This window comes from Gracilinanus agilis, chromosome 5, assembly GCF_016433145.1.
Source record: "Gracilinanus agilis isolate LMUSP501 chromosome 5, AgileGrace, whole genome shotgun sequence".
Lineage (NCBI taxonomy): Eukaryota > Metazoa > Chordata > Mammalia > Didelphimorphia > Didelphidae > Gracilinanus > Gracilinanus agilis.
This window is the reverse complement of record NC_058134.1, coordinates 89,055,469-89,083,465: the sequence shown is the minus strand read 5'-3', so window position 1 is coordinate 89,083,465 and position 27,997 is coordinate 89,055,469. Positions and strand designations below refer to the sequence as shown.

General features: G+C 33.3%; 1 protein-coding gene across 3 annotated transcripts in view; it reads left to right on the top strand.

Moving 5' to 3' along the window:
* DNAJB6 (DnaJ heat shock protein family (Hsp40) member B6) overlaps positions 1–27,997 on the top strand; it is a 119,116-nt gene that overhangs the window by 52,529 nt on the left and 38,590 nt on the right. For 2 of the 3 annotated variants that reach the window (XM_044678732.1, XM_044678730.1), the window contains exons 6-8: positions 10,115–10,246; positions 11,716–11,857; positions 12,463–12,533. In XM_044678732.1, the coding sequence (XP_044534667.1) occupies positions 10,115–10,246; positions 11,716–11,857; positions 12,463–12,533 (345 nt within the window). The remainder of the gene's footprint in view (positions 1–10,114; positions 10,247–11,715; positions 11,858–12,462; positions 12,534–27,997) is intronic. The other variant, XM_044678731.1, reaches the window with a different exon arrangement.

Here is a 27,997-nt window from a genome sequence, read left to right as displayed (position 1 = left end):
AAGTTGTATCTAGTGAAGAAGAAACAAGTGAAAGGCTTCCCTATTATGGGGATATGGAAGAGCTCAGCGAATATGAAGAACTGCTCAGCGAGGAAGAACATAGTGAGGCGGAACGTGAGGCACTACTGGTTTAACAATAAACATTAAAAGAAAATGTGGGTGATGTGACTCATTTTGTTTTATAAAATACTTGTTAACAGAATTCTGTTACCTGTTTATTTAATAACCAAAATAAAAAAGGGAACCTCAGCTATCCTGAACACAGAAGGAAACCAGGAAATGAGTAAAAAAAAAAAATCTTTTGAGGACACAAATTAGAGGCCTCATATTCCAAGCACTTAAAAACTCAAGACATTTGCTATTTATTACGAAAATTCCTTGGCCCCTCACTTCTTAGCCTTTTAATTTTAGACATAAGATTAGTTTGTTGTTCTCTAGCACACAGTAGATAAGAAATGGAGATGGGGAGGAGGCCTTTGCCCATATCTGCAATAATAGGTAATTTTTGGGAAGAAAAAGGAAGTTTCTTGTTTTATTTTTAAGGCAGCTGCAAAACTCAAAAGAGAATTAGTTCAGAGTCATCTTTGCTACTTAGTTAAAACCCTTAAAAGACTTTGTTATATTACAATGTAATATAGTACCCATTGCTCATACTCATGACAGTTATTTAATTTTTGTTCATGGTTTATTTTCCTTCTTTTACAGAAGGAAATGCTATCTATTCATCTTTTCCTCCTCCTCCTCTCTCCTCTTCCCTCCATTCCTTTCCCTTTACTATTTGCTACCTATGATATCCAGAATGAGTGGTTAAAATAAAACCTTGGCAAACCAAGTTGCATGAAGCAAACTCGTTCACCAATGATGAAAATACAGAGGAAAGACAATGTTTCTTAGAAGCCTGTTTCCTTTTTTTGTAAAATGAAATAGTTGGATAATCTTTTCTAGCATTAAATCCATCCTGCCTTGGTTAATATATAATATCCTATTGGAGAGGGAGGTGATTCATGTATATTATTGTTCTGCCTTTTTTAAAAAAATCAAATATTCAAGAAAATCCACCAAATTGAAAAATAATTCCAGAAGTTGTTCTTTCCTCCACTCAATTATAACTTATATGAGAAATATGATGCTGTTGTTTTTAAATCCAGTGACAAGATTAATTTATTAGACCTATGTAAGAGCCATCTGAACTCTCTCTGGTGTCTGTGAGCGAGAGACTTGAGAGTATTTAGAATTAAAGATTTAGCTGTACTGCTACTATTATAGCTTCCAAACTACCTAACTTTTTTTACAAATAACATCTTTTTTCCCTTTCCTTTTAGAATTAATAAATCCTACACATGAATGAAAAACAGTCCTGACAACTTCAGTTATATCTTAACAGTAAAGTTTAAAAAAGTTTAAAAACTTAGATACGATAGGGTTAGGAATTGCTCATTTTTTCTAAACTTTAATTCATCTCCTTTTTTGCTTGACTTGTAAATAACTAAATGAAGAATTAGGGCTCATCCCAGGAACAGGAAGAAACTACACCTGCTCTGAGGTGATGGCAGTGCATGTATGTTAGTGAGGAATTCTTAAATAAAAGTTCAATAGAATAGTCTGAAATAGAGATTACTGTTGATGTCTCTGTGCCCTGTAACAATTTTTTTCTAAAGGCACTTCGACTTATTTACTATATTTGTATACAGTTTGAATTGTTTAAGATCAACTGCAAGGAACCATACAGGTGTTAAATTCTATGGTTATGTGATTGTTACAGAATTCTAGGTCTTCACAAGGTAGACAATTCCCTTCAGGAAATTAAGTACCAGCAACTTTAACATTAGATTTTATTAAGGATTTAAATTTTGTACTCGTTCTCAAAAAGTTCAAGTATTTAAGGGAAGTAATTATAACCCTGTTAGTTATTAAGAATTGTATGGGATTTTATTAACTGTTTCTGTGCATTAGTATAATATTTACTATTTATAACAAAGATTTACAAAGAAGTATATAGTATTTGAGGGAATTGTAGAACTAGGAAAGTTGAATTAAGAAGCTAGAGAAATTTATTTTATAGTTGTTATTTCTTTTCCAGGTATATGATGATTTCCATTATTTTGATTAGATTCGTAGTCTTATAAAATTTGTTTTAATGTTAAAAAGTTTTTTATCTTTACATTTAGCTTTACCTGAAAGACAAATTGTATTAGGTTTCTCCTATGAGAAAAGTAATTCTCACCGTTAATGAAAATTATTTATTTTATGTCTGTACACATTTAAATCTAAAAATAAAGTTACTGTATTTTGAAATTTTGACTTTTCCTAAAGGATTTGGAGATCATGTGTTGGTATTTTATCTTATTGCAAAATAGAAAATTTTGGCATGCTGTTTCCTTGATGGTATTATTTAAAGTGAAATTGCTGTTATTATCGGTGTGTTCAAGTTTTCTGCCTTTCCCCTTATTGCTTACCTGGTCTTTTTCAGACTTGAGAATACGATTTGATTTTGTTCAGTAATGACTGCTTAAACATTTCATTTCTAAAAGTTTTCTGATTTTACTTCCTCAATCAACAAGAAACACCCAAGGCCTCAGATTTTTGATTTCATATAAAATATAGTTTCTAATAAGAGGAAAATGAGTTGATGAACTAGAGTATGTGGAATTAAATTACTACTTTTGACCTTTGAGTTTAAATTATTACTCCTTATCTAAGGGTTGTGTGTGTGTGTGTATGTATGTATATGTGTGCGCGCGCGCGCGCGTGTGTGTGTATATATATATATAAATAAAATCTAATTTTCCAAGACTCTTAATAATAGTTGTAGGTAAAGAATATAAATTAGTACATTCCAAAAATCATTTAAAGATAACTGCTTGAGTTTGAACCTACCTGGTTTCACTTGATCAAAATAAAAAGTGTGTTGTTGAATGTATATATGTTGTAGAAATTAAAAACTATCTTATCAGGGCAGCTAGGTGATTCAGTGGATGGAGAGCCAGACCTGGAGACAGGGGCACTCCTTTGACCATAGGTACCTTTTAGCTCTGTGACCCTGGGCAAGTTACTAAAACTCTATTGCCTAACCCAATTCTTAGTACTGATTCCAAGACTGAAGGTAAGGATATAAAGAACAAAAATTAAAACTGCCTGATCTTTACATGTTTTGTTTGCAGGATGAACATTGTTGTTTTAAAATTATAGTTTCCTTTCCAGGCATATTTGATAATTTCCATTGTTTTGATTAGGCTTATTAAAAACATGTTTTAATCTTAGTAGTTATTTTTTAAATATTTACATTTATTTTTAATATCTACTATAATTTATTCATGCTAATGTTTTTGCAAACTTTAACCTAGAAGTCAGAATTGGCTTTATCTTAGCCATTGTAATTGGAGAGCAAATCTTAAAAGTCAAAGCCCTAAGTTTTATTATTCCCTTCTGTGATGCCATTGTTCTAAAAACATTTAAGGCAAAGGAAACAAAAAAATGAGTAAGAAAGCACTTGGAATCAACAGTGTAACAATTATTTATTGAGAAATTATTAGTCAAATGATTTAAAAGAGGTAGGGTTGATGTTAAGGATAAGTAGTTGCTTATTGATTTGTTTCTTGGTAATATTGGCAAAACTGTCTTCACACATGTGGGGCCCCCCATGTATTTTGTTGAAGGCGTAAGTTAGTGGAAAGAGGAGTGACCCGGATATAGGAATTTAGGTATAATTACTTTCCTCTACCGTATAAGAAATGGGTTGCTCTGTATAGTAGCTCATATCTTGCACATCTTCTTTGTGAAATAAGAGACTTATACTAGTTTACCTCACAGGTTGTTTATAGTTTAAACGAGTGGTACGTTAATTAAAAAAAAATTTTTTTTTTTGAGGGGCATTTAGGTGACTTTATAAGTAGAGGACCTAGAGATGGGAGGTCCTGGGTTAAAATCAGTCCTCAGACACTTCATAATTGTGTGACCCTGAGCAAGTCCTCTAAAACTTGCCTGGCCCTTTCGACTCTTCTACCTTGGAATCTATACTTAGTATCTGTTCTAAGATGAGGAGTTTGAAAAAAATTATATATACTGACACAGATACACTTGTTAAAGCTTTTAAAAAAGGTAACTGTCACTTTATATCCCTCGAACCTCACCAAACCTCCCCCCACCCTGGGATTTTTTTTAAAGGAGCATCAATGCTTATTTAATACATATAGCTTTTTTAGTTCATTTGTTAAAGTTTATCCTGCTGTACATTTGGATTATATTAACCTTTATTGTGGATCTTGCGTGATAGACTATAAGTATTCTGTTTAGTTGAAGAAACCTTAAAATAGCCAAAAACTTGACAAGATTTTGGATTATTATGTACACTGTAACTTAAGGAACATGTTTTCCAGTATTATATGTCTAGAATGTGTTTGCTTTATTTCTTAATAGAGAATGTAGGAATGGTTGTAAGTTTCTTAAACTTTATATTGTAACATCCATATATATGTTTACTTTAAGCTGTCCTTAACTATTTAAAACAAATTGTTTTTCATTTGTTAGGTATTTAATAGCAAAATCGTCTGTTGCCTGGATTATTTTCAACTTATCTTTTAATGTGTTTTTTCTTAAATAATATTTTTATTTGATATATTTTGATTATTTCTGTAATATGTATTAATTTCTGTTTAATGTCAGAAGTGTTTGTTATATCCTAGGAATTACTGCTTGTTCAAGAAAAAGTAATACAGAAGGTATAAACAAACTTAAATAATGAGTTTTCAGGTAAAAATAAGTTTAAATGATAATTGTTAAGTACTTGGTAGGATAAGAAGAATCATTGCATTGTCATGTATAAGAATCCAAAAAACATTAAAGGTGATTTTTTTTAAGCCCTTAACTTCCATCTTAGAATCAATACTATGTATTGGTTCCAAGGCAGAAGAGTAGTAAGGGCTAGGTAATGGGGGTTAAGTGACTTGCCCAGAGGCTTAGATTTTGAACCTAGGACCTCATGTCTAGACCTGGCTCTAAATCTACTGAGCTAACCAGCTGCCCCAAAGGTGATTTTTAATAAAAGAAAATACCAAAAAACTAAAAAAAAATTAAGCAGCTTTGTTATTTTCGTAGGAGGCTAATATCCCTTATGCTTTTGTTGTCTTTGATTCTTTGGGTTCTTTCAATCAGACACATTTACCAGATATTGAAGAAAAAGTTTATTGAAGAAAAATTTATTAACTCTGAAATGTATTCTTTTTAGTTACCTTGCAAGTGAGTTGAATCACTCCCAATCATATAGTCATGCTAGTAAATAATAAGGTGAAATATATTACATGTGTAAAATCTGTATCAGATTGTTTGCCCTCTTAGGTTGGAGGGAGGGGAATAATTTCCATCAGAATGTATTAAAAAAAGAAAAAATGTTTTTCATTTAATTGAGGGGGGGAAATTAGTAAATAATTGGGTAAAAGCCATATAGTTATAATTAAGTTTGATAGGGCTGTCTTTGGGTAAAACATTAAATTCAACAGTGAATGTTGTAATAGAATTAACATATCGTCTTTATATGTTCAATAATTTTTTCTTCAGAAAACCAGAAAGTTATATTTTAGAATAACAAGATTTTACAAAGCCATGTCAAACATTACTAACCATAGTTTCTCTTGTGAAATGATTTTAATATTTCTGGAAGATAGGGATAGCATTTACTTTACTGGACCGTGAGTTTATTGTATAGAATTGTTTTTCTTTTTTTTTCTTTTTTTTTTTTTTTAAAACCATTACCTTTCATCTTAGAGTCAATACTGTGTATTGGCTCCAATGCAGAAGAGTGGTTAGGGTGGTAGGCATTGGCGTTCAAGTGACTTGCCCACGGTCACAGAGCTGGTAAGTGTCTGAGGCCAAATTTGAACCCAGTACCTCCCATCTCTAGGCCTGGCTCTCAATCCACTGAGCTACCCAGCTGCCCCCTGTTGTATAGAATTGTAATTGTCTTTGTTAACATTCTAAAATTTATAGGTGATTCACAATGTGTCTCTTCAGTAAGAGTTGATTATATTAATATGTATAAGTTACTATAGAAGGCACTTGGGACACAAATAGTTATTTTTTTGAAGTAACTTTTATATCTAAATCACCTTTGTGGTGGCCCTTTGAAGCAATTTAAACAAAAATTTTTTTTTTGTCAGCCTTTATTAGAAATGAGGAATTTAACCAAATAGAGGTGGGTTAAAACCAGATTCTTGATCTATATTGAACCATATTTATTGCTATAAAAGCAAATGAAAGGATTGGAAACTTGAATATGCTCCCCTTCCTCCTTGAAAAATTTAAGGCTTTAAGCAAATTTTGCTTCATTTGCATTTCTGAGCATGTTGAGCTATAAGAAATACAGGCTTAAAGTTGGAAGTAATTTAGTTCAATTATAAGTAGTAAGTTAATAGGCTAGTGGTCTATACATATGTGTACAAAGTCTGTGTGGTTACAGACCTTACAGAACTGCTTAGCTGTGAACATGCCACTCTGAAATATAGGTTGATATATTGTATACTTGGAATAATTTGTTTTTAATTTTTAATGAAACATTTCATAGGATTTTTGTGTAGTGTGTAAGTTATTATAAATTGCCACTTGAATTTTTAATTCTAGCTATTAGTATTTCATGGAGTTGTTTTTAAATGTGTGGGGTTTTTTCTTTATGTTTTTTGCTGGGATTTTGAAGCTCAAGAAGTTTTATTTCTGATTTTGTTTCTCTTTTGAATTAATAAGCAACAGGAATAATTGAATTAATTTGTTTCTAAGAGTTAGCAATATGTTAAAAAAATACAAAATTGTAAAAATGAGTTAAAGGGAGTTTTTCCATATTTGGGCTATATATATCCTTTTCCTCTGTGATAACACTGAGTGAATTCAGTCCAAACCAAGAACCTGCCCTATATTCTTGGAAAGAGTTCTCTGTCCTTAGTTTTCCTCACAGTGACTTTGCTCATTTATTATAGAACCTCTCCTTCCCCATGGGTGTGAGCCCATGGTCAGTTTGTTTGTTCTATCCCTACTAAAGCTCTATTTTCCATTTCATATTCTCTTCTGCTTTTCTTTTTCATTGTACTCTCTAATTCTCACTGTTTTATTAAAATGATTCCAAAAACCAAAAAGTTTCTTTTCTTAGACTTCTTGTGTTATCTTCTTGTGTTAATTGTAATAGAAATCTGGCCCTCTGGTACCTGGCAATCCTTTTTAATACTATACTAGGTATTAACTAAAACTGCAAGTGCTACTTGAAACCCTGGGCTAGTAGATACTGATTTTTATTGTTCCTCACTGGCACCTAGACTTTCCCTTGCCACCATTTCTCAGCATCACCTAGTACAGATCCATGTCACAGTTATTAATTAATGTCCAAGTCATTTTTTCTCTTTTATACAAGGAGTTTGGTACTAGATAGCCCCCCCTCCCCCACAGGTCCTTGCTCTTATACTTGGGAATTTCAATATACACATTGATGTCCCCTCCTTGACACCCTAACATACTGATTCATTAACTTCAATTGTCATAAATCTATGTTTTCACTTCAGTCTACCTTTTGTTGGTGGCCTGAGCCATCCATTCACCCTTGAACTTGCCATCATTTATCTTTGTTTTACAAAGTACAGTTTTGAGTTCTGAAATTCTTATCTCTGTAATTGACCTGTCTCCTCAAATTTATTTTCTTTTCCTTTGTTCTTTAGTTAATCTACTTGTCTCCTATTCTCCTAGGCCTTCCACCTTTCTCTGGCTTTATTCTCTTTTATATATTTAACCCTATAATAAGTTGTGTATTAAATTAACCTTTTCCCCCTGTCCCTATAATAATCAATTCTCAGAGAACTTTTCCACTGTTAAGGAAATCAATTGTTTCATATTCACATTTGCCACATTTAAAATTTCAGCTTTGCTATCTCTTAAGATATATATTTTTTGTATTACAAATATTCATTGCTTTGTGTTTCTGTCTCTTATTCATTTCCTAGTAATTTACCTTCCAACTAGAACATTATTTCTTTGCCTTGTAACAAATATATATTCAAGCAAAGAATATCAACACATTGACCACATTTCAGAATATGTGTATAATTCCATTCCTCTTGCCCACCTCTTCTATGCAGTAAATGGGAGGTTATCTTCACTATTAAATCTTTTCAAGTTACAAATGAGAATTTGTTCGGAGTTATGAAGACTTCATTGGTACTTTCCCTAGTGGTTATATAAATTGTTCTGCTTATTTTACAGATCCCAGTAAATTTCTCATATTTCTTAGGGCACAATCAGTCCTTTCCCCAAATGATAGGTGTGTATTTCATTTGAAGTTTTATGCTACCTCAGAAATTATTGCTTTATATTTCAAAGCTATATTTTTATATATCTCTACTAGGTATTCCCCACCATTACTTTAAATTCATTGCAAACCAAACATATATCTTTCATAAAACTATTATGTAAATCCCCCTTTATTGTGGTTTTTACCATATTCCCAGCCATATAGACATCAAAATTTTGAATATTCACCATATTCTACCTCTTTCATCATGAACTAGTCAGCAAATGTTTTTATTCTTCCTTGCAGTGTTTCTCATTCTTATCCCCACCAATCTGGACCAGGCCCTCATTAGTGTTTGTTTTATACCTATTGAGTATTTTAGCTTAGAGATTTCATCCAGATCTCTGTTCCATCAATAGTCAGTTGCTCATTAACCAATAACTTTTCTTTTTTTGACCCCATAAAAACTATAATTCTTAATGGGTCTCTGTAATACCAATGTAGCTCACATATATAACCTGAATTCCTACTTCTTCTCTACATGGACATCATAGGTTATCCAGACTGTGTGTAATATGCAATCTTCACTATGTAATATATTACTTATTTTTGACATCTACTTTCAGTTTTCTTATCACATGGTTCATTCTCCTTTTTCATTTATATTTCTATGTAGCATTCATCATTTATGGTTGTTCTCTTTCTTGGAAGTTGTCACTGTCTTTGTTCTTTCCTTTAACTGATAACTAACATTGTCTACATTTTGGAATTAATTCTTTTATATTTCTTGTTTCAACATAAATTCTTTGTCTCCCTATGAGCCAAGATAGGAGAATGATTTTTTTTTCTTCCATTGTACATGGTGCTGAGAATATGATACATATTAAGTGAATAGCTTTTCATTGAGGAATGTCATGATTCTACTGCTAAATATAAATAATGAAAATCTTTTTTTTCCAAAGTAAAATTTTTTTACATTTAACATTTTATTTCTTCCAATTATAAGTAAAAACAATTTTAACATTTAAAAATTGAGTTCCAAATTCTCTTCTGCCCCTCCTTGAGAAGGCAAGCACTTTGTGGGGGGGGTGTTTTTATCTTTTCCACATATGATTGCCATTTAGGATATTTTAAAGCAATGTAATATTTTCAGATGGAATCTCTGTTTTCTTCATTCTGTCTCTTTCTGGAACAATCTCATTTTTTCATTTATACTAGCTGACAATATATTTAAAAATAGATTAATTCAGTAGTCTGCCCATTCAAACTAGACAAGTGTTCTTTATTTGGATTTTTCTCCATTGTGGCTTTCATTAAGGAGGCTCATTTTCCTTTAGGAACTTGGTATCAGCATAATTCCAGCTATTGCACATGTCTATATCATGTCATTCATTATATATTTTACATGAATGTTGATCATTATTAACTTCTCAGCAATTATTTACTATTTGAAATATAAAACTTGGTACAATGCCTAACCATGAAGGTATCTTGTCCTTTTTTTTAAAAGGACAGGATTAGGAAAGTATTTTCATTATCTTTGAAAAATGTGAATATTTTTATTCATGATGGTTTTCTAGCTTTAACTTACCAGTTTTACTCCCTCAGTAAGAGAAAGGAGCTGTTTGGGAAGATTATTCTAATGACTTTCTAGAGGTTCAGTTAAAAGTATAACTATTTTTGCTAATCGGTAAGTTTTTTCCATTGATGATAATCATCTTTCCCCTACAGTTAAAGAATACCATATTGAAATTAAGAAGTACCTTGTAGTTTTTATTTAGTTCATCATACCCATCTGTAATAATAAAGGTAATTTAAATGGGATTTAAAGTAACCATGTTTATTTGTTCCTAGAAGATCCATTTGAGGACTTTTTTGGAAATCGAAGAGGGACTCGTGGAAACAGAAGCAGAGGTGCAGGACCCTTTTTCTCTGCCTTTGGTGGATTTCCAGGTTTTGGAAGTGGACTTTCTTCATTTGATACAGGTATTTTACAATCTTATAAACAGGAACTAATGCTCTTTAATAAGATTTACTAGTGTATTTTTTGTAATTCTTTCTTTTGGTTGATCAAATTTGTCATTGTGTTCTTTAGGATGTTAGAATTTTGTTACCTAGCTTTTCTAAAGAATGGAATTAGATGTGCCTTTCACCAAACAAAAGGGAAAGTTATCTTTTTGCTTGCTGTGTTTCTCTGAAAAGATGAAAGAGCAATGTCCTTTATTTTCCGCTTTGCTTCCAACTTTACACAATTTTTAAGTTAATATAAGCCTCTCAATCTTATCTTTAGGTTACCTTATTGCATCTGATTGGCTATATTGTCTTAAGACTTTTAATAATTTCTGTTCCTTTGCCTTACTATTGCTGCTTTTTTCAAAAAACCTTTTTAATGTACTTTTAGGAGGGGGTACAATATTATAGAATGTTAGAGATTTAAAAGATGCTCCAAGGTTTGAAATAAAATTTTTCTTTTACTTAAAACATTTTTTATCTTGAATAAAGTTCATTTTTCTGCTCTTTCATGATCATTCCTGTACCCTGAAGTGTTTGATGCTTAGGATATCTTTACACAGTTGGTGCCCAATATTAATAATGAGTATCCTTATCCTTGGAATTAGACCAGAGCATCATTCTCCCTTTTTTTTTTTTTTTTTTTTTTTTTTTTTGGTCTAGGCTATGATATTTAGTAAATAATAAAGTAAATTTTAGCTATTTTCTCCTACAAACAGAATTGTAGATGCTTATAAAGAAAACCAGTCATGGAGAAAAGTGATGGTATTAATTTTACCAGTTTCAATTGAGTGTTGATGTACAAAGACAAACATGATGTAAGATTCTAAAACTGCATATTAGTTCATTTTTATTTAAGAAACTATCTCCTAACCTTATTTATAGTTAGAGCTAAGACAACTATACAAAATATTTTAAAAATAGGTAATTTATATAGATATTCTGCTACCTGAATGCTATATGAAATATTTGGACAGAGTTTCTCAGGATTACAGTCTCACATGTCCTTTTATAGTACGGAGAAGATAATAGGAAAATTATAACCTATTAGGAGAGAAGAAATGTGTTCCTTGAACCTGGTTCCATTAAAAAGTTCCAACGCATTGTGTATAACTGAAAAGCATGACTGTTGGTGAAAAGAGTGCAACTATTTTGTTTTCTAAGTCCAGGGAATATTGTTTCTTAAGTAAAATTCTAAAATCCCTTTCAATGAACTTTACATATTATTGACATGACTGATTAGCATAATTGATTCATTTGCACCCTTGATTTCTTTTTTTTTGGGTTACTTGATTTATATATGATTATTTAGTAATGATGAAAAGACAGCTGTATTCCCAAAAGGCACTCTGTTAAGTTAACTGTATTATCATTGAATAGTTGTTATAATGTAATTTAACAGAAACTTTATTTTAAATACGTAACCATATCTTTCTATTATATAGGATTTACTTCATTTGGTTCAGTGGGGCATGGAGGCCTTTCTTCGTTCTCTTCTACGTCATTTGGTGGTAGTGGAATGGGTAACTTCAAATCCATATCAACTACGACTAAAATAGTAAATGGCAGAAAAATCACTACAAAGAGGTACAGTGGTATTTTAAACAGTATCTTATGGATTAAAAGACTGATGATCTGTTGAAATATTTTAGTCTTAACAAATTTTTGTTTAGATACTCATTCTGAGAGCAAAAAACTTAGGCTTAGGATTAAATCTAAAATCTTAAAAATTTTGTTGATTTTATATGTTTCTGTGAAAAAGGACATAATTATTAAGAGCTTTTTCCTTTTTAAATTGTACTCTGAATCCCAAGTAGTTATTTTAATATAGAATGAGATTATCACTTATCTGACACTATTCGAAAAGTGAATCTGTGTTTTTATTTTCTTTATTACTTTGTAAAAAAAAACCAACCTACTAATCTTTTTTGATTAGGAGGTTGTCTTTATTCATTTTTTAGTATCAAACTTATATATTTGTTTAGCCAGAGTTTACTCCTATAATTTGTTTTGGTAGAAAAGATGGCTAGCAAACTTCTTGCCTGAAAGCTTGTCTTATAAGTTGTTGCATCCTCTTATTTAATTCAACAACACGAGAATGGAGTTTAGTTTTTTCATGTATTTGTTTGTTGTTATTACATTCTTTAAAAAACATAATCCAAAAAGGTTTTTAAATGAATTTTGTCCTACAGAACTGTTGAGAATGGTCAAGAAAGAGTAGAAGTTGAAGAAGATGGCCAGTTAAAGTCCTTAACAATAAATGGTAAGGAGCAGCTGCTACGCTTGGATAACAAGTAATTCAACGCACGCATTTAACAGAAATATTAAGCTATAACAAGCACCATTTGAGGATTAACAGGAACATTTTTTTGAAGATTTCAAAAGAACTCTTTCAGTATAACTGTACCTAATCTAAAGTATTTATAAACGGCTCATCGAAGCTCCTATTTGTCATAGACTTTTGAGTTTATTGTTGGGACCACATTAATAGGACCTTTTTTTTTTTTTTTTTGTCTTTAAAATTGTTGTAAATTTCTGTATGCACTTTGCTTTTTATTAAAATTAATCCAAGGTGAACAGTGATCCTTTAGTAGTGCTAGGGCAAAATGTACACTAACACCAGCATGAATCTTGCTTTTCCATTTTGTTTGAAATGTGAGCCAAGTAGTAGTTTAAGTCTGCTGTGAAGTTAACATTGCCAGGATGAATCTTTTTTTTTTTTTTTTTTTTTTAAATTTCAATTTTTTTAAAAGTAGTAGTAAAACGTATTAATACGTTAATGGTAATACATTTCTGGTTTGAAATAAATTAAGGATGTTTTCTAGTTGTGCATGAATGCTGGCAACTTAGTAAGTTTTGACAATTGTTTAAATATGTAATGTTAAGCCTAGGCAAAAAAAAATAAGTAAAGCTGGTAAACTGGGTCTTTGTCATTTGCTATAAAAAAAAAGAAAATGAATAAATGCTAATGTTTGTGGTGCATTCTTTCATGAATGGGATTTTGTAGCCTTCTTGTGTCTGTGTGTGATTCGGGGACTTGGGGAGCCAGTTTTGCTTTATTAGTATTTCAAATTGGATATGGATAAGGATCTTTTTTATATGTGGATGCTTTCTTTTTATCATTGCAACATATATGTAGTTTCCCATACCTCTTTAGGGTAAGTCATAGCACTTGGGTGAACGAACATTTCAGTTATTGGAAGTTTTTTTAAAGAGAGATTGCTTTTATAGGAATTTTGTGTGTGTGTGTGTGCGTGCGCGTGTGTGTATGTGTCCCTGTGTGCACACATGCACGCATACACATATATTTTATGGGATTAAATAATTGAAAGCAAATAATTAAAGACACTTTGCATGGTTAAATCCTTTGTATTGATTTGAACAGGAATGAAGTATCTGTGAAGTTTTATAAAGGTATCAGTATTGTTAAAAATTTTACACAAAGAAAAAAATACAAGACTACCAAAATTTTTTTGCACCCAAGCTATCTTAGTCTGACTGAAATTCTTTTGTGAATAGGTAGGGCATGTACAAATAAATGAAACTTTCCCGAGATAGACTGATTCATTAGGGAAAAAAAATAAATCCCAAGACATTGCATATTGGATTAGTTGGAAAGTTAATATTACTTAAATTATTTTACCTGTTATCTTTTAAATGCATATTTAGAATAAAATTTTTAAATAGTTGAAAATGGATAATGTTTTACAATTATTACTTAATTTAGTATTCAGAAAGACTTTATAGATAACAAGATCGACTTAACCATGCCAAAGACAAAGCATTTGTTTAAATTATGATTAAAGTTAGGTGTTTGAAGAGATTTTGAATTCTTGAAAATAGTTTAAAACAAGAAATGTTTTATACATTTGTTGAATAATATCTATACATATATTTATATAAGAATAACATTTCAGAGTTATTGATCCTCAAAAAGAAGGTAAGTTTTTTTTTTTTAATCAGTGGTGGGAAAACATTTGAAGGTATTTTATTCAGGAATTGTAATTGTAAATCTTGCAATTTTTGCAGCTAGAATGAGAATAACATTCTATGTTATAATGATCAGTTTAGGTTCTTCTGACTTTAAATATATATTAATAAGTATCTTAGGGGTTTTTAAAAATTTTTTATTTAGCTCCCTATGTTTTGTACATACACTGGTGAAAAGAATCGGTGTTAGTAAGGAGATAGAGAGATTGAAAGTTTTATGTTGAAATATATTTTACAGGGAAAATAGATTGATCCCATAATTTAAAAGTATAATGAAAAACTTTGTGGTTAATAAAAGTACTTATTTCAACATTTTTGGGACAACATTGATGCCGGAATCTTGATTTCTTCTACATGCAGTTATTTCATAACTAAATTCCTTGATCAAGTTATCATTAAGTAAAATTGTTAAATTTAACTTTTTGAGGAAAACTCATAATATTGTGTTCTTTATGTATATTTGAGCAATTTCACTTTTTCTTTATTTTTCTGATTATATGATTGCTTATTTTTTTTTGTTGTCACAAATAGGAATTTGATGGTGACATTCCATCTGTTTGATTCATGGGTTGTGTTAAAGTAAAATTTACATCAGTCTGTTTCTTAATAATTTAGTACTGCTTTCCAAATGACTATATTGATCTATCTATAAAATCTTGTTAATTCCTTACATTAGTTAAACAGGAGTATTAAATTTTAATTAGTCACTTGCTGCCTGAGTTATACTTTGATCCTTAGGTAATTTAGAGTTTCGTGACATTATGTGATATTGGTAGCTGGTTATAGGAGGAATTCATTGGTAAATGCTGATCATAGGAGGAAGATTGTTTAAAAAGAGACAATTCAAGATTGACATGTCCTTGTAATATAGTACAGCCTTTTTTCTTTATTCGTTTTTGGTTCTCTGTGTAGTAAAATTACCACAGGAAAAATAAATTCATTGCTGAAGGCCAAGAATCATTGAACTTTGAAGCAGAAAGGGAATAAATAAAAATAAATGTTTGCCAGGGTTTTTATTATAGGCTGAGACTAGGAGTAGGAAACTTATTTCCTGATACTCTTTCTCGATGTCTTTCCATATTTAACAGTTCTTTACCATATATATATATATATATATAATCACTACATTTTTTTTCAACTGTCAAAATACCTACATACTTTTTTGGCTGTCTTAATAGTTTTCAAAATTCCATTAACATGTGTGTGAGATCTAGTTATGTGATGAAATATTTTTATGGAAAATTTATATGGATTAGACTTGAATTTTAAGATCTCTTTGACCTTCATTTCTGAGCCTGTGGATTTGGATGTGATGTTTACCATCCAAAGCAGTGACGGCGAACCGCAGAGCACTTTCTGTTGGCATGCCTGTTGCCCTCCCCACTCCACAGAGTTCATTACTAGAAAGGCAGAGGGTCTCTGGCAGAACTCCTCTCTTCCCCCTTTCCACTGTGCTTGATAGCATTTTTTTCATCACCAGCCTCTTTGCCCAGCAATCCAATGGGAGCACTTCCTCCCTTTCTTCTCTGGGATGCGGGGGCAGGGTACAACACAGGGTCTCTAAAAGTTTAATTTTCATTGATGTAAGGTTATTGGAGCAACAGGATTTTAGGTTTTTATGGCTTTTTTTTTTTAAAACCCTTACCTTCCGTCTTGGAATCATTACTGTGTATTGGTTCCAAGGCAGAAGAGTGGTAATGGCTAGGCAGTGGGGGTTAAGTGACTTGCCCAGGGTCACATAGCTGGGAAGTGTCTGAGGCCAGATTTGAACCTAAGACCTTCTGTCTCTAGGCCTGGATCTCAATTCACTGAGCTACCCAGCTGCCCCCAGCCATCATGCTTCTAATAAGTGTTTAGATATATATCCGGTTGTCTTTGATAATACCTTTAGAGATAGTATGACATAAAGTTTTACTTATAGGATTTGTTTTTCTATGTAACCAGTTAAACTATCATATTTTTATTATTTTCATTGGAGGTAAAAAGAGTATAACATAAAAAGTTACTATATATTTATTAAAGAAATCCACTATGTATTTAATTTGAATGTGGCCAATTTGAGACTCCTTTAGGCAAAAATAATGATACTAAAATGTGATTACCCATTTCACTAAGAGACTAGCCTACTTGATAGCATCTCTTTCAAATTATTGTAAAATCTTTGCCTGAACTCTAGTTTCTCCTCTCTTAAGTTTGTATACTTTTTCATTTATACCAAGGAAGCAATTAAACTTTTTTAAAAGGCTTGACTTAATTTCCAGCAATCTGTTTAGCTTTAAGATAAAAGTTAAGGTTGTATACACAGTGATATCAGTAGAATGGTTAATATACTGTTTATTTTTATTTTAATTCATTTTTTTTTAAACCCTTGTACTCGGTGTATTTTCTCATAGGTGGAAGAGTGGTAAGGGTGGGCAATGGGGGTCAAGTGACTTGCCCAGGGTCACACAGCTGGAAGTGGCTGAGGCCGGGTTTGAACCTAGGACCTCCTGTCTCTAGGCCTGACTCTCACTCCACTGAGCTACCCAGCTGCCCCCTAATATACTGTTGATAGTAAGTTATTTTCTTCAATAGCTCCGCAAAACTTAAATGGAAACGATGAAATTCAAAAAGCATTTCTTCAGCACCTGCTTGGTACTTGGTGGGAGGTGTGAGGAGGTGGAGTAGAGTAAAAATACAGTTGTCCTTAAGGATCTTAAATTCTATCAGGGATAGAGATACAACATAAAACAGATATTAGTAAATGTTAAACAATATTAAATAAGGAGATCATTGATGGAGCTCATGATAGGCTTCCTATACAAGCTTGCTCCTAAGCTGATCCCTTAGGGATTCTAAGAGGTTTAGGTGAATAGGGGAGTTGGAGATAGAGAGAATTCTAGAACTGGACATAGAATATTGAATTTGGGGAATACCTGTTATACTAGTCTGACTGGAATAGAATGAAGGGGATTATAAAATATATAAGTCTAGGAAAATAGATGGGAACCAAATTTTTTGAGGGCTTCAATTCCCTGGGTGTGAAATTAACAATTTATCTCTAAGAGAATGTGATTTCATTTTGATGAGCATTTCTATCAGTGCTTTAGATTATGGCACAGATGGAATGGTTATCAATTTTCAGATGATCATAGCTGGAAGAGACAGCCTAATAGACCAAAGGACAGAGTCAGCTCCTGTGAAAGATCTTAACATGCCTGAACATTGAGCTGAATCTATGTGAAGATAAAAATGTAATAGCTAGTTGGCACAGTGGATAGAAGATTGCTTTGAGGGTCAAAAGGGATCATGTTTAATAAGGTCTTAACGCAGTACACAATATGTGAATTTATTATTAATAATATTGCCATCAAAATCATGAATAGGAATAAAATGGCTAGGCTTACATTTGGATCCAAAACATCAACTTCAAGAATACGAGATATTGGCATAGTTTACCTTTTAAAAAATTGACTATTAATAAATTAAACTCAACATAAGCCAAAATTTGATCTTGTAGATAAAAAGGTCATGTGATTTTTGCTAGTATTAAGGACTTATATTAGCTTCTAGATAGAAGTGATAGTTCCCAATGTACATATCTGTAATCAAATTTGGAATTTTGTATTCTTTTTTTTTTTTTTTTTTTTTTAACCCTTAATTTTGGTGTATTGTCTTATAGGTGGAAGAGTGGTATGGGTGGCCAATGGGGGTCAAGTGACTTGCCCAGGGTCACACAGCTGGGAAGTGTCTGAGGCCGGGTTTGAACCTAGGACCTCCTGTCTCTAGGCCTGACTCTCACTCCACTGAGCTACCCAGCTGCCCCCTTTTGTATTCTTTTTTGAGTACCACAGTTGAGGAAGGCTATGAATAAGTGCTGAAAGGACTGGAATCCATAAAGCAGGTGATTATATGAAGGAATTGTATATGTTTAACTTTGAGAAAAGAAGAATCCAGGGAGACGTGAAAGCTTTTTGTATTTAAGAGCTGTCAAATGTGAAAGACATTTGACTTGTTCTGTTTAGCCCCAGAAGGCAGACCTATAAATTTGCAAAAGGCAAATTGAGGTCTGAAGGAAGGAAGAGCTCCCTCACACATAGAGATGCACCAAAGTGGAATGGACTGCTTATGGCTATTGGGTTTCTTCTCTTTGCTCCTTCCCCATGTGAGCTCTTTAGGCTAAGATGGAAGTACCAGCCAGAAGCAAGGAGATGAGTTAGTAAACTCTTTCTATATAGTTGTACTTGAGGTCCAAATAACATTACCCATAATGCCTTTTGATTCACACATAAATTGGATTTAAATGAGACAGAGCCACATAATACCCCGTTCTTTTCCAGAATCATTAAATTCCAGTGGCAAGAAAAAAATCAAGATGACTGGTGATGACTTTGGACTCAGGGCATGACTTTCATTTCTTTGATGTCTGACTAAGCTCTTAAGGGCTCCACTGCTCCTGGTTCCACTACCTTCATGGTTTTTTTGATCAATTTGTTCTTATCTGTTCTTTCCAACAGGGGAAATCTTAATACATTTCTGGGGTAGACATCCCCCTAACTTACCAACAGAGTTGAGGCCAATTGGTTCCCCGCAACCTGGTTACCCTATCTACTGAGTGTCTAAAGAGGAAAAAAGAGGTGGTCTAGGAGATGCTTAGTAGGCTGGAGGTAGATTAAAGGAGATGGGAGTCTAGGGTCAGACAAAATAGGAAGCAAGTTTAGTGCAGAGCAGTAACCCGGAGGCTAAACTTCAGAACAGATGAGTAAAATTGGATTTGTAATTAAGTTTCAGGTCATCTTGAGAGGATACTTTCAATAGAGTAACATTGTCAGAAGCCAAATTGTGAGACATTGAATAATGAGTAGAAGGTGAGCACTGGAGACAAATTAAAAGAAGATGTGACAATTGAAAGAAGATGTGAAGGGGAGATAGAAGATAATGGTTACGATCAAAGACGTGAGTTTCATAGATTGTGACCATGGAGGTAGAATCATTTTGAGTGATGATGAGGTGATTATACTTTTTGTTGTTTTAAGTCATAGCTGTTTGGAGACTGAAGACTCGGGAAGCCAGGTAGTTTTGAAAAGACTTTAAGCCTGGTGCGGAAACTTAAAATCCTAGAGGAACCAATTAATTAAGGGCCATGTTCCTGTAGCTATGCCTGCTACATAGCTTTGATATCTTTAATACTTATTTAAGTTTTTCAGAAATTTGAACATCGAAAAGGCAGAGTAGCATTTCGTGTAATATCTGTAACAGATTTTGGACAAGTTAAATCAGTGGGAAAGATGGAATAGCGTTTGTGATCAGATGTGGGAATTGAAAAGTTGTAGGATCTAATGAAATTAGATCTATATTGATGTTTGTGCATCTCAGCTAGTCACAGAGTTTATCAGAATGGAGATGATTGTGGTATCTTCAAATTTATAAACTGGAAGACCAAGATGTTCAAGGAAGAAACATAAAGGGGAGTTGGAAAAGAAAGACTGGGGTTAGCTGGGTGGCTCAGTGGATAGAAAGACAGGTCCTGGGTTCACATGGGACTTCAGATGTGTCCTAGTTATGTGACCCTGAGCAAATCACTTAACCTCAGTTAGCTATCCCTTACTGCTCTTCTGGCTTACTACTGATAATTAGTACATTCTAAAATAGAAGGTGAAGGTTTTAAGAAATAAAAAAACTGTACCTGGTGCTCAAGATTTTGAGAAAATAGGGTGATTTGTTGGTAGATGACAAGAGCCTTGCCTGCTTGGGCTGAAGGGAGATCAGGGTGGTAACAAGCGGCGAAATGAGCGGACTTCTCAGTAGTATGGAAAAGAAATAGGGGAGGCATTACAGGGTTTTCTAGAGAAACCTAGGTTTCCAAGAATGGCAGACGAGGGAAAGAACATGAATAGGAGCTTTAGGATGAAGATGAGTTTGTTAATGAGTGAGGAGCTCGGAGAATATAATAAAAAAATAGTGAAGGAAGGGAGGAGTACAGCTGAAATATGGATAGTGTTTAGATTAGGGAGGGAGTACAAGGGAAAAGGCTTTTGCTTAATTCAGTAATGTAGGGTTCATAAAGGCAGCAGGGAAGAAGGAATTAACTTACAGGAATGGTAGACTCCAGGGTTCTAATTAGAATTTTCATTCGAAGGTATCCATTGAAGCTTTCTTTCTCAGTGGATTGAAATAGGAGTTTGTGGGCCTGCCTTTTTGGCAGTTGCTGTTCTGAGGGGAACTGTTAGCTGCTATTTTTTCTTCTTTCAATTACCTTACCTTTCAACCCCACTGCCAAGAACAGCAAGTTGTTTCCTCAATATAGATCCTGGTCTTCTACAGTATTTGAGGTGGAAGCGGTTACAATTTGATATGTAATAAGGTACATAAGATAACTTTGTTTTGCCAGCTATTTCTTTCTTCAAGGTATTAGGTACTCCCGTCACTTCACTCTTCATCCTACTTTTGTCCTAGATACTCATTTTTTATTCCTGTACAATTTTTATTTTATTTAAGCTCAGTGTTTGTTCCTATGGGGGCTCATTTAAAATATAAAGTATGATATGCACTTAGTAAACAATAACTTATAATGTGTCAAGGTAAAGAGATTAAAGTTTTTTCCATCCTGAAGTAAATACAGCATTTAGTACAATTCATCAGTAGTTCAGCCAAGAGTTAGAAAAAATATGCAGGAGACATCCAACAAATTGTCCAGTGGTTGATACGGTTGATGTTCTCCTAGGAAAGGGAAGTATTAACAGCAACAACAATTTAGCTGTCTTGAAGCAGCTGATAATTTGAAGGTGAGTTTGTTCCAAAAAAGAGCAGGGAGTTATTATTGGGGTGGAAGATTTTAAAGGTAAGATGTGTTAAAGAATGTGAGGTAAGAAAATGAAAGGTAAGGCATGCTAGTAAGTACTTGGCAGGGGATGTTTACTTCTTCAAAAGATAATTAGGGCAGCTATTTGGTTCAGTCAATGGAGAGGCAAGCCTAGAGACAGGCCTTACTAAGTTCAAATCTGTCTTCGGACACTTCCCCAGATATGCAACCCTAGGTTAAGGCACTAAGCCACCCCCCACCCCAGCCTTCTTTCTGCCTTGATAGCAGTATTGATAATGATTCTAAGACCAAAGGTAAGGGTGTTTTTTCCTAGAACATCTAGATGTTCTTTAAAGGCAGGTTATAGGAAAAATAATTTTATGACATGATAGCTAGTTGATATGTGGATATTTTAGTCTCTTAGTTCTTCTGTGTTACTGGAGAGAAATATGAATAAAGGAGCTCCCTTACATGAAAGACAGAAAATTCTTTACTAGGGAAAAGTTTACTAGGGAAGAAATAAGCATGAATTTTCTACTGAAAGAACAAAAATATTCAATTTACTCCAAGGGAGGCATAAAATAAAATGTAATGGAAATGCATCAATGATGGGGTTTTTTTTTCCTTTTGAAGTATGAATATAAAAAAATAGCAAATTATGGCTTTGTAATTAAATTTTGTTTTATATATTCAAGTTTGTTTACATTGTTTAAATGTATACAACTTAGAAACTGAGGTCTATTTGAAAATTTTTACAGTAGTTTTGTCTGTTTTTCTAAAATTATTGAGATTTCTCAGCCAAAGTTTATTCAAAGTCAAAGCAGCAACACTTCATTATTTAATAAAGGCTTAAAAGCCATGTTTTTTTGAGCTTTGCTTCTAAGGCATTCATCACTACAACCTTTCTTGTGTTGCCTCTCTTCTTGCAAATTCTCCCCCCCAAATTGTCCTGCAGTTCCTCATTGTTAGATGGTATTGATCCTGGTTTCTCAAAAGGCTAGACATGTACTAGTGGGGGACAGACTCTGGGAAGTTATGTCATACTAGATGGGTTTGGAATATGGATTCTTGTAGGTCAATTGGTCATTGTATATTGCAGTGTACATTATAAAAGACCACCATGAATCTAATTATAGGTTTTGGATCAGCATTAGTTGTAGGAGATCAGATAAAGAGATAAAGAAAACCTAACATGAAGTTGATACAACCATTTGAGAGAAATTAGCACATATTTTGATACTTGATGTCATTGTAAAGGTTGCTTTAGGGGAAGATGGTAAAAAACACATAGGAAAATATGGTTCAAAATTAAGAAATCAGAGCCCAATGTTTTATAGTCTATTTAAAATTTTCATTCGTCAATGTTATTAATACTTTCAGAAGAGAATCAGAAGATATGGCACATTGTAAGCACCAAATAACAAAAAATTTGTATAATTAGGCCTGGAAGAACAATAATGAGACATTTTTTAAATGACCCTCAGTCCCACAAGACCTTTTTCCCTCTAGTAATGGTGACAGAATAGTTGGAAAGAGACAAAATAAAAATTACAGTTTAGACAGTCACTAAATATCATTGTTTGCTCTTTATAGTCAAAATATGAGATCCTTATCTAATGAGCTTTGAGTGGACATTTCATTCATTTATTTGTGGCAATGGGGGTCAAGTGACTTGCCCAGGGTCACACAGCTGGGAAATGTCTGAGGCCAGATTTGAACCTAGGACCTCCCGTCTCTAGGGCTGGCTCTCAATCCACTGAGCTCCCCAGCTGCCTCCTGGATATTTTGTTTTAAAAAAATGACCAGCTGTAAGTGAAACTTAAGAAGGCATTTACAGCTAAATAGAAGGATGTTTTTATGGGTTCTTGGAAGGGAAAAGAAGAGAGTTGGCAGAATTTTATTCATGTGTTTAAAAAAAATTCAATATGAAAAATCCCTTCAGGAGACCCTTGATCATCTCATTCTAGAATTAACAGTAAGTTTCTGGACAAATCTCGCCATGAAAGAAAATTGCTGTGTACATCCCTGTCATCTGTCACAGAAAGAGGAAGTATAGATCTTCCAAGTAATTTAAACTGACAGCCTTGATTCTTTGACTTGAGTGTGCATAGGAAACTCTCCTCATTTTGGAAAATATGGTAGAGGATTAAAAAGTCAGAAACGCCAGAGACAGACTACATTGAAACCTTAGAAAAATTACTTTGAGAAAAGAAGTGGGTAGCATTGGACATGAGGAGGACCAAATAAATAGAAATTAAATTAATCATGTTTTAAGGTACATGAAATGACTCATAACTAATTCTGTTAACTGTTCCCCAAGTCTACTATTTAAACATTTGATCCACTAACTCGTTAAGAGCAAATAAATTGCTGCTAAACAAGGAAATAAAGATATCATGTAAAATAAGACCCTTTAACCTTCAGTATTTAGTGTTAAAAGTAGAAAATGAATAGAAGAATGTATTTTGAAATAAAATCATTTTTCTAAGGAAGTTTGATTGGTCTGAATCAGTTGCCATGAAGAGGAGATTGTAAGATTCTAGTAGTTGTCTGTCAGTAAATTTCCTTGCTGAGCAGAAAGGCATACCAGCCAAGTGTTCCATTTCAGAAAATAAAACTTCTAGTAGGATACAGAAGTTTATGGGTAGATACCACCTTATGAAATGGTGAACCGATGGAAGTAAGAACAAGTTTGGAGAGATCCTGGCCAGAGACTGAAACTGACCAATTTAAATCCCTAGGGCATTAAGAGATGAAAATAGACAAGAATGAAAAATATTTTAAAGATTTTATACAATATTTTTATTGTAAACCTGACCATTGAATTTACTGGAGCTACTGTGTTTATTTCTTGCATCTTGGATGTGCTATACTTGAAAGCTAAATGTTATTGAAGAAAAGTAGCCATTAGAAGAAAACTAGACCAAAATACATATAGAGAAAGTCTGCCCTGAAGTTGACAGTTTCGAGGGATTTGAAGCATTGATTCTCATGCTGTCTGAACTATAGAAATATACTACGTTGTGGGGAAATTTTTAGACCTTGTTATGTGATGTCAGAAGAAAAATTGACTACTGACTGACCTATATACTGACTTTCCCATCTCTCCAAAGTTTTTATGAGAACCTATCAGAGCATCCTTAACTATTAGTGTGGAGCATGAAAGTTTCCATAAATTATATCCTATTGCATAGCACATATTTATAATTATACATAGTTGTATATACAAGTATGGGGAATAAAAGATCCCACTGTTCTTGCTTAATTGTTGTATTACAGTTAAAAAGGCATTTGATTTGGTAGAATAGTGGTTATCACTTTAAAGACTCAGCAGTGTATCTTTTGGGCATATGCAAATATATAAAATTATTTCAAGTAAGTAACAACTGATATAGTTGTGTGCAGTCCTAATTACTAAGTAAGGCTCTAACCAGATTTGTGATCTTATGTGTAATGGAGGACATCTAGTATTGTCTGGTCTAAATGATATTTTCTGCATAGATGGTAAAAGTCCCCCTGATGTGTTTATCTGTTTATATTATATCAACTCTCATAACACTGTAGAGTACTCTAAGGAGAGCTTGGAAAGTTGGAAGTTTGGCCTAAATATCCATATAGGAAAAATAGGTGGATGAAGGCTACCAATTATCTGGACAGTCAATCCATGAATGTATCTTGGCCAGATGCAGAAATGGACATTGAGATGGATCCAGAAATGAACAAAAAACAGAATATTTGAAGAAAGTTGTATTTATATCAGTTATTCCAAGCTTTCCATAAAAGAATAGTTTTAAAACTTAACAGTATTCTTCTGGCAGTGGGTGATTGTAAGATGTAGAACAGTACAATTTTTGAATACTTGAAATTGAACGTCATTCAAAGGGTATGACCAGGTTGCAACATATAAATGAGAAAACTTGCAGAAGAAATAATGAAAAATTGTCAGAGAAATGCATGACTGTAAGGGAAAGGATGATTTAGTCATGTGTGCTCTTGTTGCATGGCAGCTATGACGTGAGCCAGTGAGACCTGTTTGAATTCCAGCCTCAGAAACATAGATTGACTGTGCTATTTAGAGCAAGTCACCTGCAACTTGATAGCCTGTAAATTGGAGAGCAGTGGGTGCCTGTCTGTACCAATAGAAAGATTTTCTTTACACGTATGAAGTTCCTGGTCCAGTTCTGTGGAAGTGAGCTGAAAGCCCCATGGCACCTCCCTCCCCTCCAAGCAAACAGCCTAGGTTCACATTAAGCTTCTTTACTATGCATTTATCTTTGGTTGTTCTGGATGAGTCATTTCCCCTTGACCTCAGTTTTCTCATGTAAAATAAAGCTAAGACTAAGATCATTTACAAATATTATATTCTGTGTATGATCCTGTCTCTATGTAACATGAATGATAGATAGGTAATGCTAAGGGAATGAGGGGGGACCTTTTTTTTTTTATTAACCCATACTGTCTATCTTAGTAACAATTAAGATGGATGGACATGGCCTAGACAAATAGGGTTATGTGACTTACCCCGGGTCACACAGCTAGAAAGTGTCTGAGTTTAGATTTGAAGCCAGGTCCTCTTGACTCCAGGCTTGATGCTTTATCCGCTGTACCTCCTAGCTGCTGCAAGACAGAGGACTTTCTAAGAATGTTGAGTGGATTCTATAGTGGACTATTTACTGGTGGATATGATATAACATACAAGAATATAGATTGGTTGGAATTTTCATCATTGAAGGGGAGCTATGTAAGTGATAGCTAATTGGTACAATAAGTAGTGTTGGACTGAGCTCAAGTGCTTTTTTTTGTGGGGTAGGGGAACCCTTACCTTCCATCTTAAAATCAATACTATGTATTGGTTCCAAGGCAGAAGATCCATCTTAGAATCAATACTATGTATTGGTTCTAAGGCAGAAGAGCAGTCAGGGCTAGGCAATAGGAGTTAAGTGACTTGCCCAGGGTCACACAGCTGGGAAGTGTCTGAGGGCAGATTTGAACCTAGGACCTCCTGTCTCTAGCCCTGGCTCTCAATCCACTGAGCCACCCAGCTAACCCCTCAAGTGCTTCTTGAAACGCCTAACAGCTTTGAGACATTGATCAAATTACTAAAACCTGCCTTGACTTCAGTTTCCTCATCTATAAAATTGGAATAATAATAATAGGACCTGCCTACAGAGTTAGAATCAAATGAGAGAAAATATAAAGCAAGTGCTTTTGCAGACCTTATTTCTGTTATGTTAAAAGGTATATCTGTGAGGTGAGTGTTCTGTTTTGTTTAGTCTTTTTTGTTTAGGTTGCTTTTTAAAAAAAAAAAAGTCTTATTTTTTTCTTTTTGTTATTTAAATAGAACCTTCTATATTATCTTTCCTCATAGCTTAAGAATTTTGGAGGAGGACAGATAAAAACTAAGCCCGGTCCTTAATTTTCCCTGGCCCATAGATTAAATGCAAATAGGTTATCTGGTTTATGACTATTATAAAAAGATAACAAAATTGGGTTCTTTTTGGGCCGTAGTCTTAATAGTAGTGCCCATTTATGTTGATAAAGCTTTCACACTGGATAGTCTAGAAAAAGGTAATATAATAATAATATTTGCATACTGCTTTAAGATTTTGAAATGCTTTATATAATTTGTGAGGAATATACTATTATCCTTATTTTATGGGTGAAGAAAATGAGGCTGAGGAGTTCAGTGATTTACCTGTAGCCTCATAGCTGAGTTAGGATTTGAACTCAGGTTTTACTCATTCCAAGTCCAGCACTCTCTACTCTGTTAACCCTGTATAGCAAGTGAAGATAAAACAAGAGAATGAAAATAACTTGCCATGGCTAACTGGGAAAGCTCTTGATTTTAGGCCTGGATTTGGTATTTATTTTCTTTGTAAGACATGGTATGTTGTTTCAGTCTAATAGTCTTACTTTTGTCATCTCTAAAAATGGGGATAATATTTATATTGCTTATCTCACTAAGTTGTATGGCTTTTTATAAATTTTAAAGTGTTGTATTTTAATTTAGCAGCCTCCAGAATAAGATGCAAGGCTTTATTTCATACAGTTTACTTAGAAAAAAGGATTTACCTGTATCTCTAAGATTCATTTGTGATTTAATAACAAATTCTGTCATTGATTATCCATTTAAAAAATCTGAAGAGCTGGAACTTAAAAAACATTAATTGATATTTCGTTTTGTTATTATCTAGATTTTTTTCCTGTATCCTCTCCCTTGTTCATCCCTATAGTCATACCTTATAATAGAATTTATTTTAAACTGATAAGTGAAAGAACATCAGAAGATCTGGCATATGCAACTAGTGTTTGAAGAAGAATCAGACAACTGGAGAAATTGTATAGGTTAGAGAGCAATAAAAAGAGGGCCATAAAGTGGATCATGATACAGGAATGTCACCATTTGCAGCGTGCCATTTAAAGGAAAATTGGTGGTCCCCAAGAAAACAAAAATGGGAAGATGAGTATATACAAAGCAGGCCTGTTCTGAAGACAACACAACTGTGAACATAATAAATCTGAAAGAAAGAAGGTCTAGTGCTTAGGAGAAATCATTAATGTTTTTATTCTAAAATAAAAAGCAATCAAGAATATTAATCCATATGCCTACTTTCTTACTTGTACAACATAAGCATAACCTGAATATGTATCAGGACATGTTTGATGATTGTAAGAGAATGGACAGGCAAGCCATATTTTACAATAGACTTTATCTTTACAGTCATCTATTTGAATGAAAGGTGCAGAGAATGCAAAATATTTTTACTAGAAAAAATTAAGAGATGGAATTTAATAAAAGCTTTTCTACTAAAACATCTCTAATGATTCTAAAAATATACTAGATTTGTTAAAAGATGCATCAGAATATTTTTAGGCAATCAGTCCCCCTCATGATTCAATTAAACCAGGCATAGGACATTTACTAGCATCATGGAGGACATCCTGTACAGAGTCCA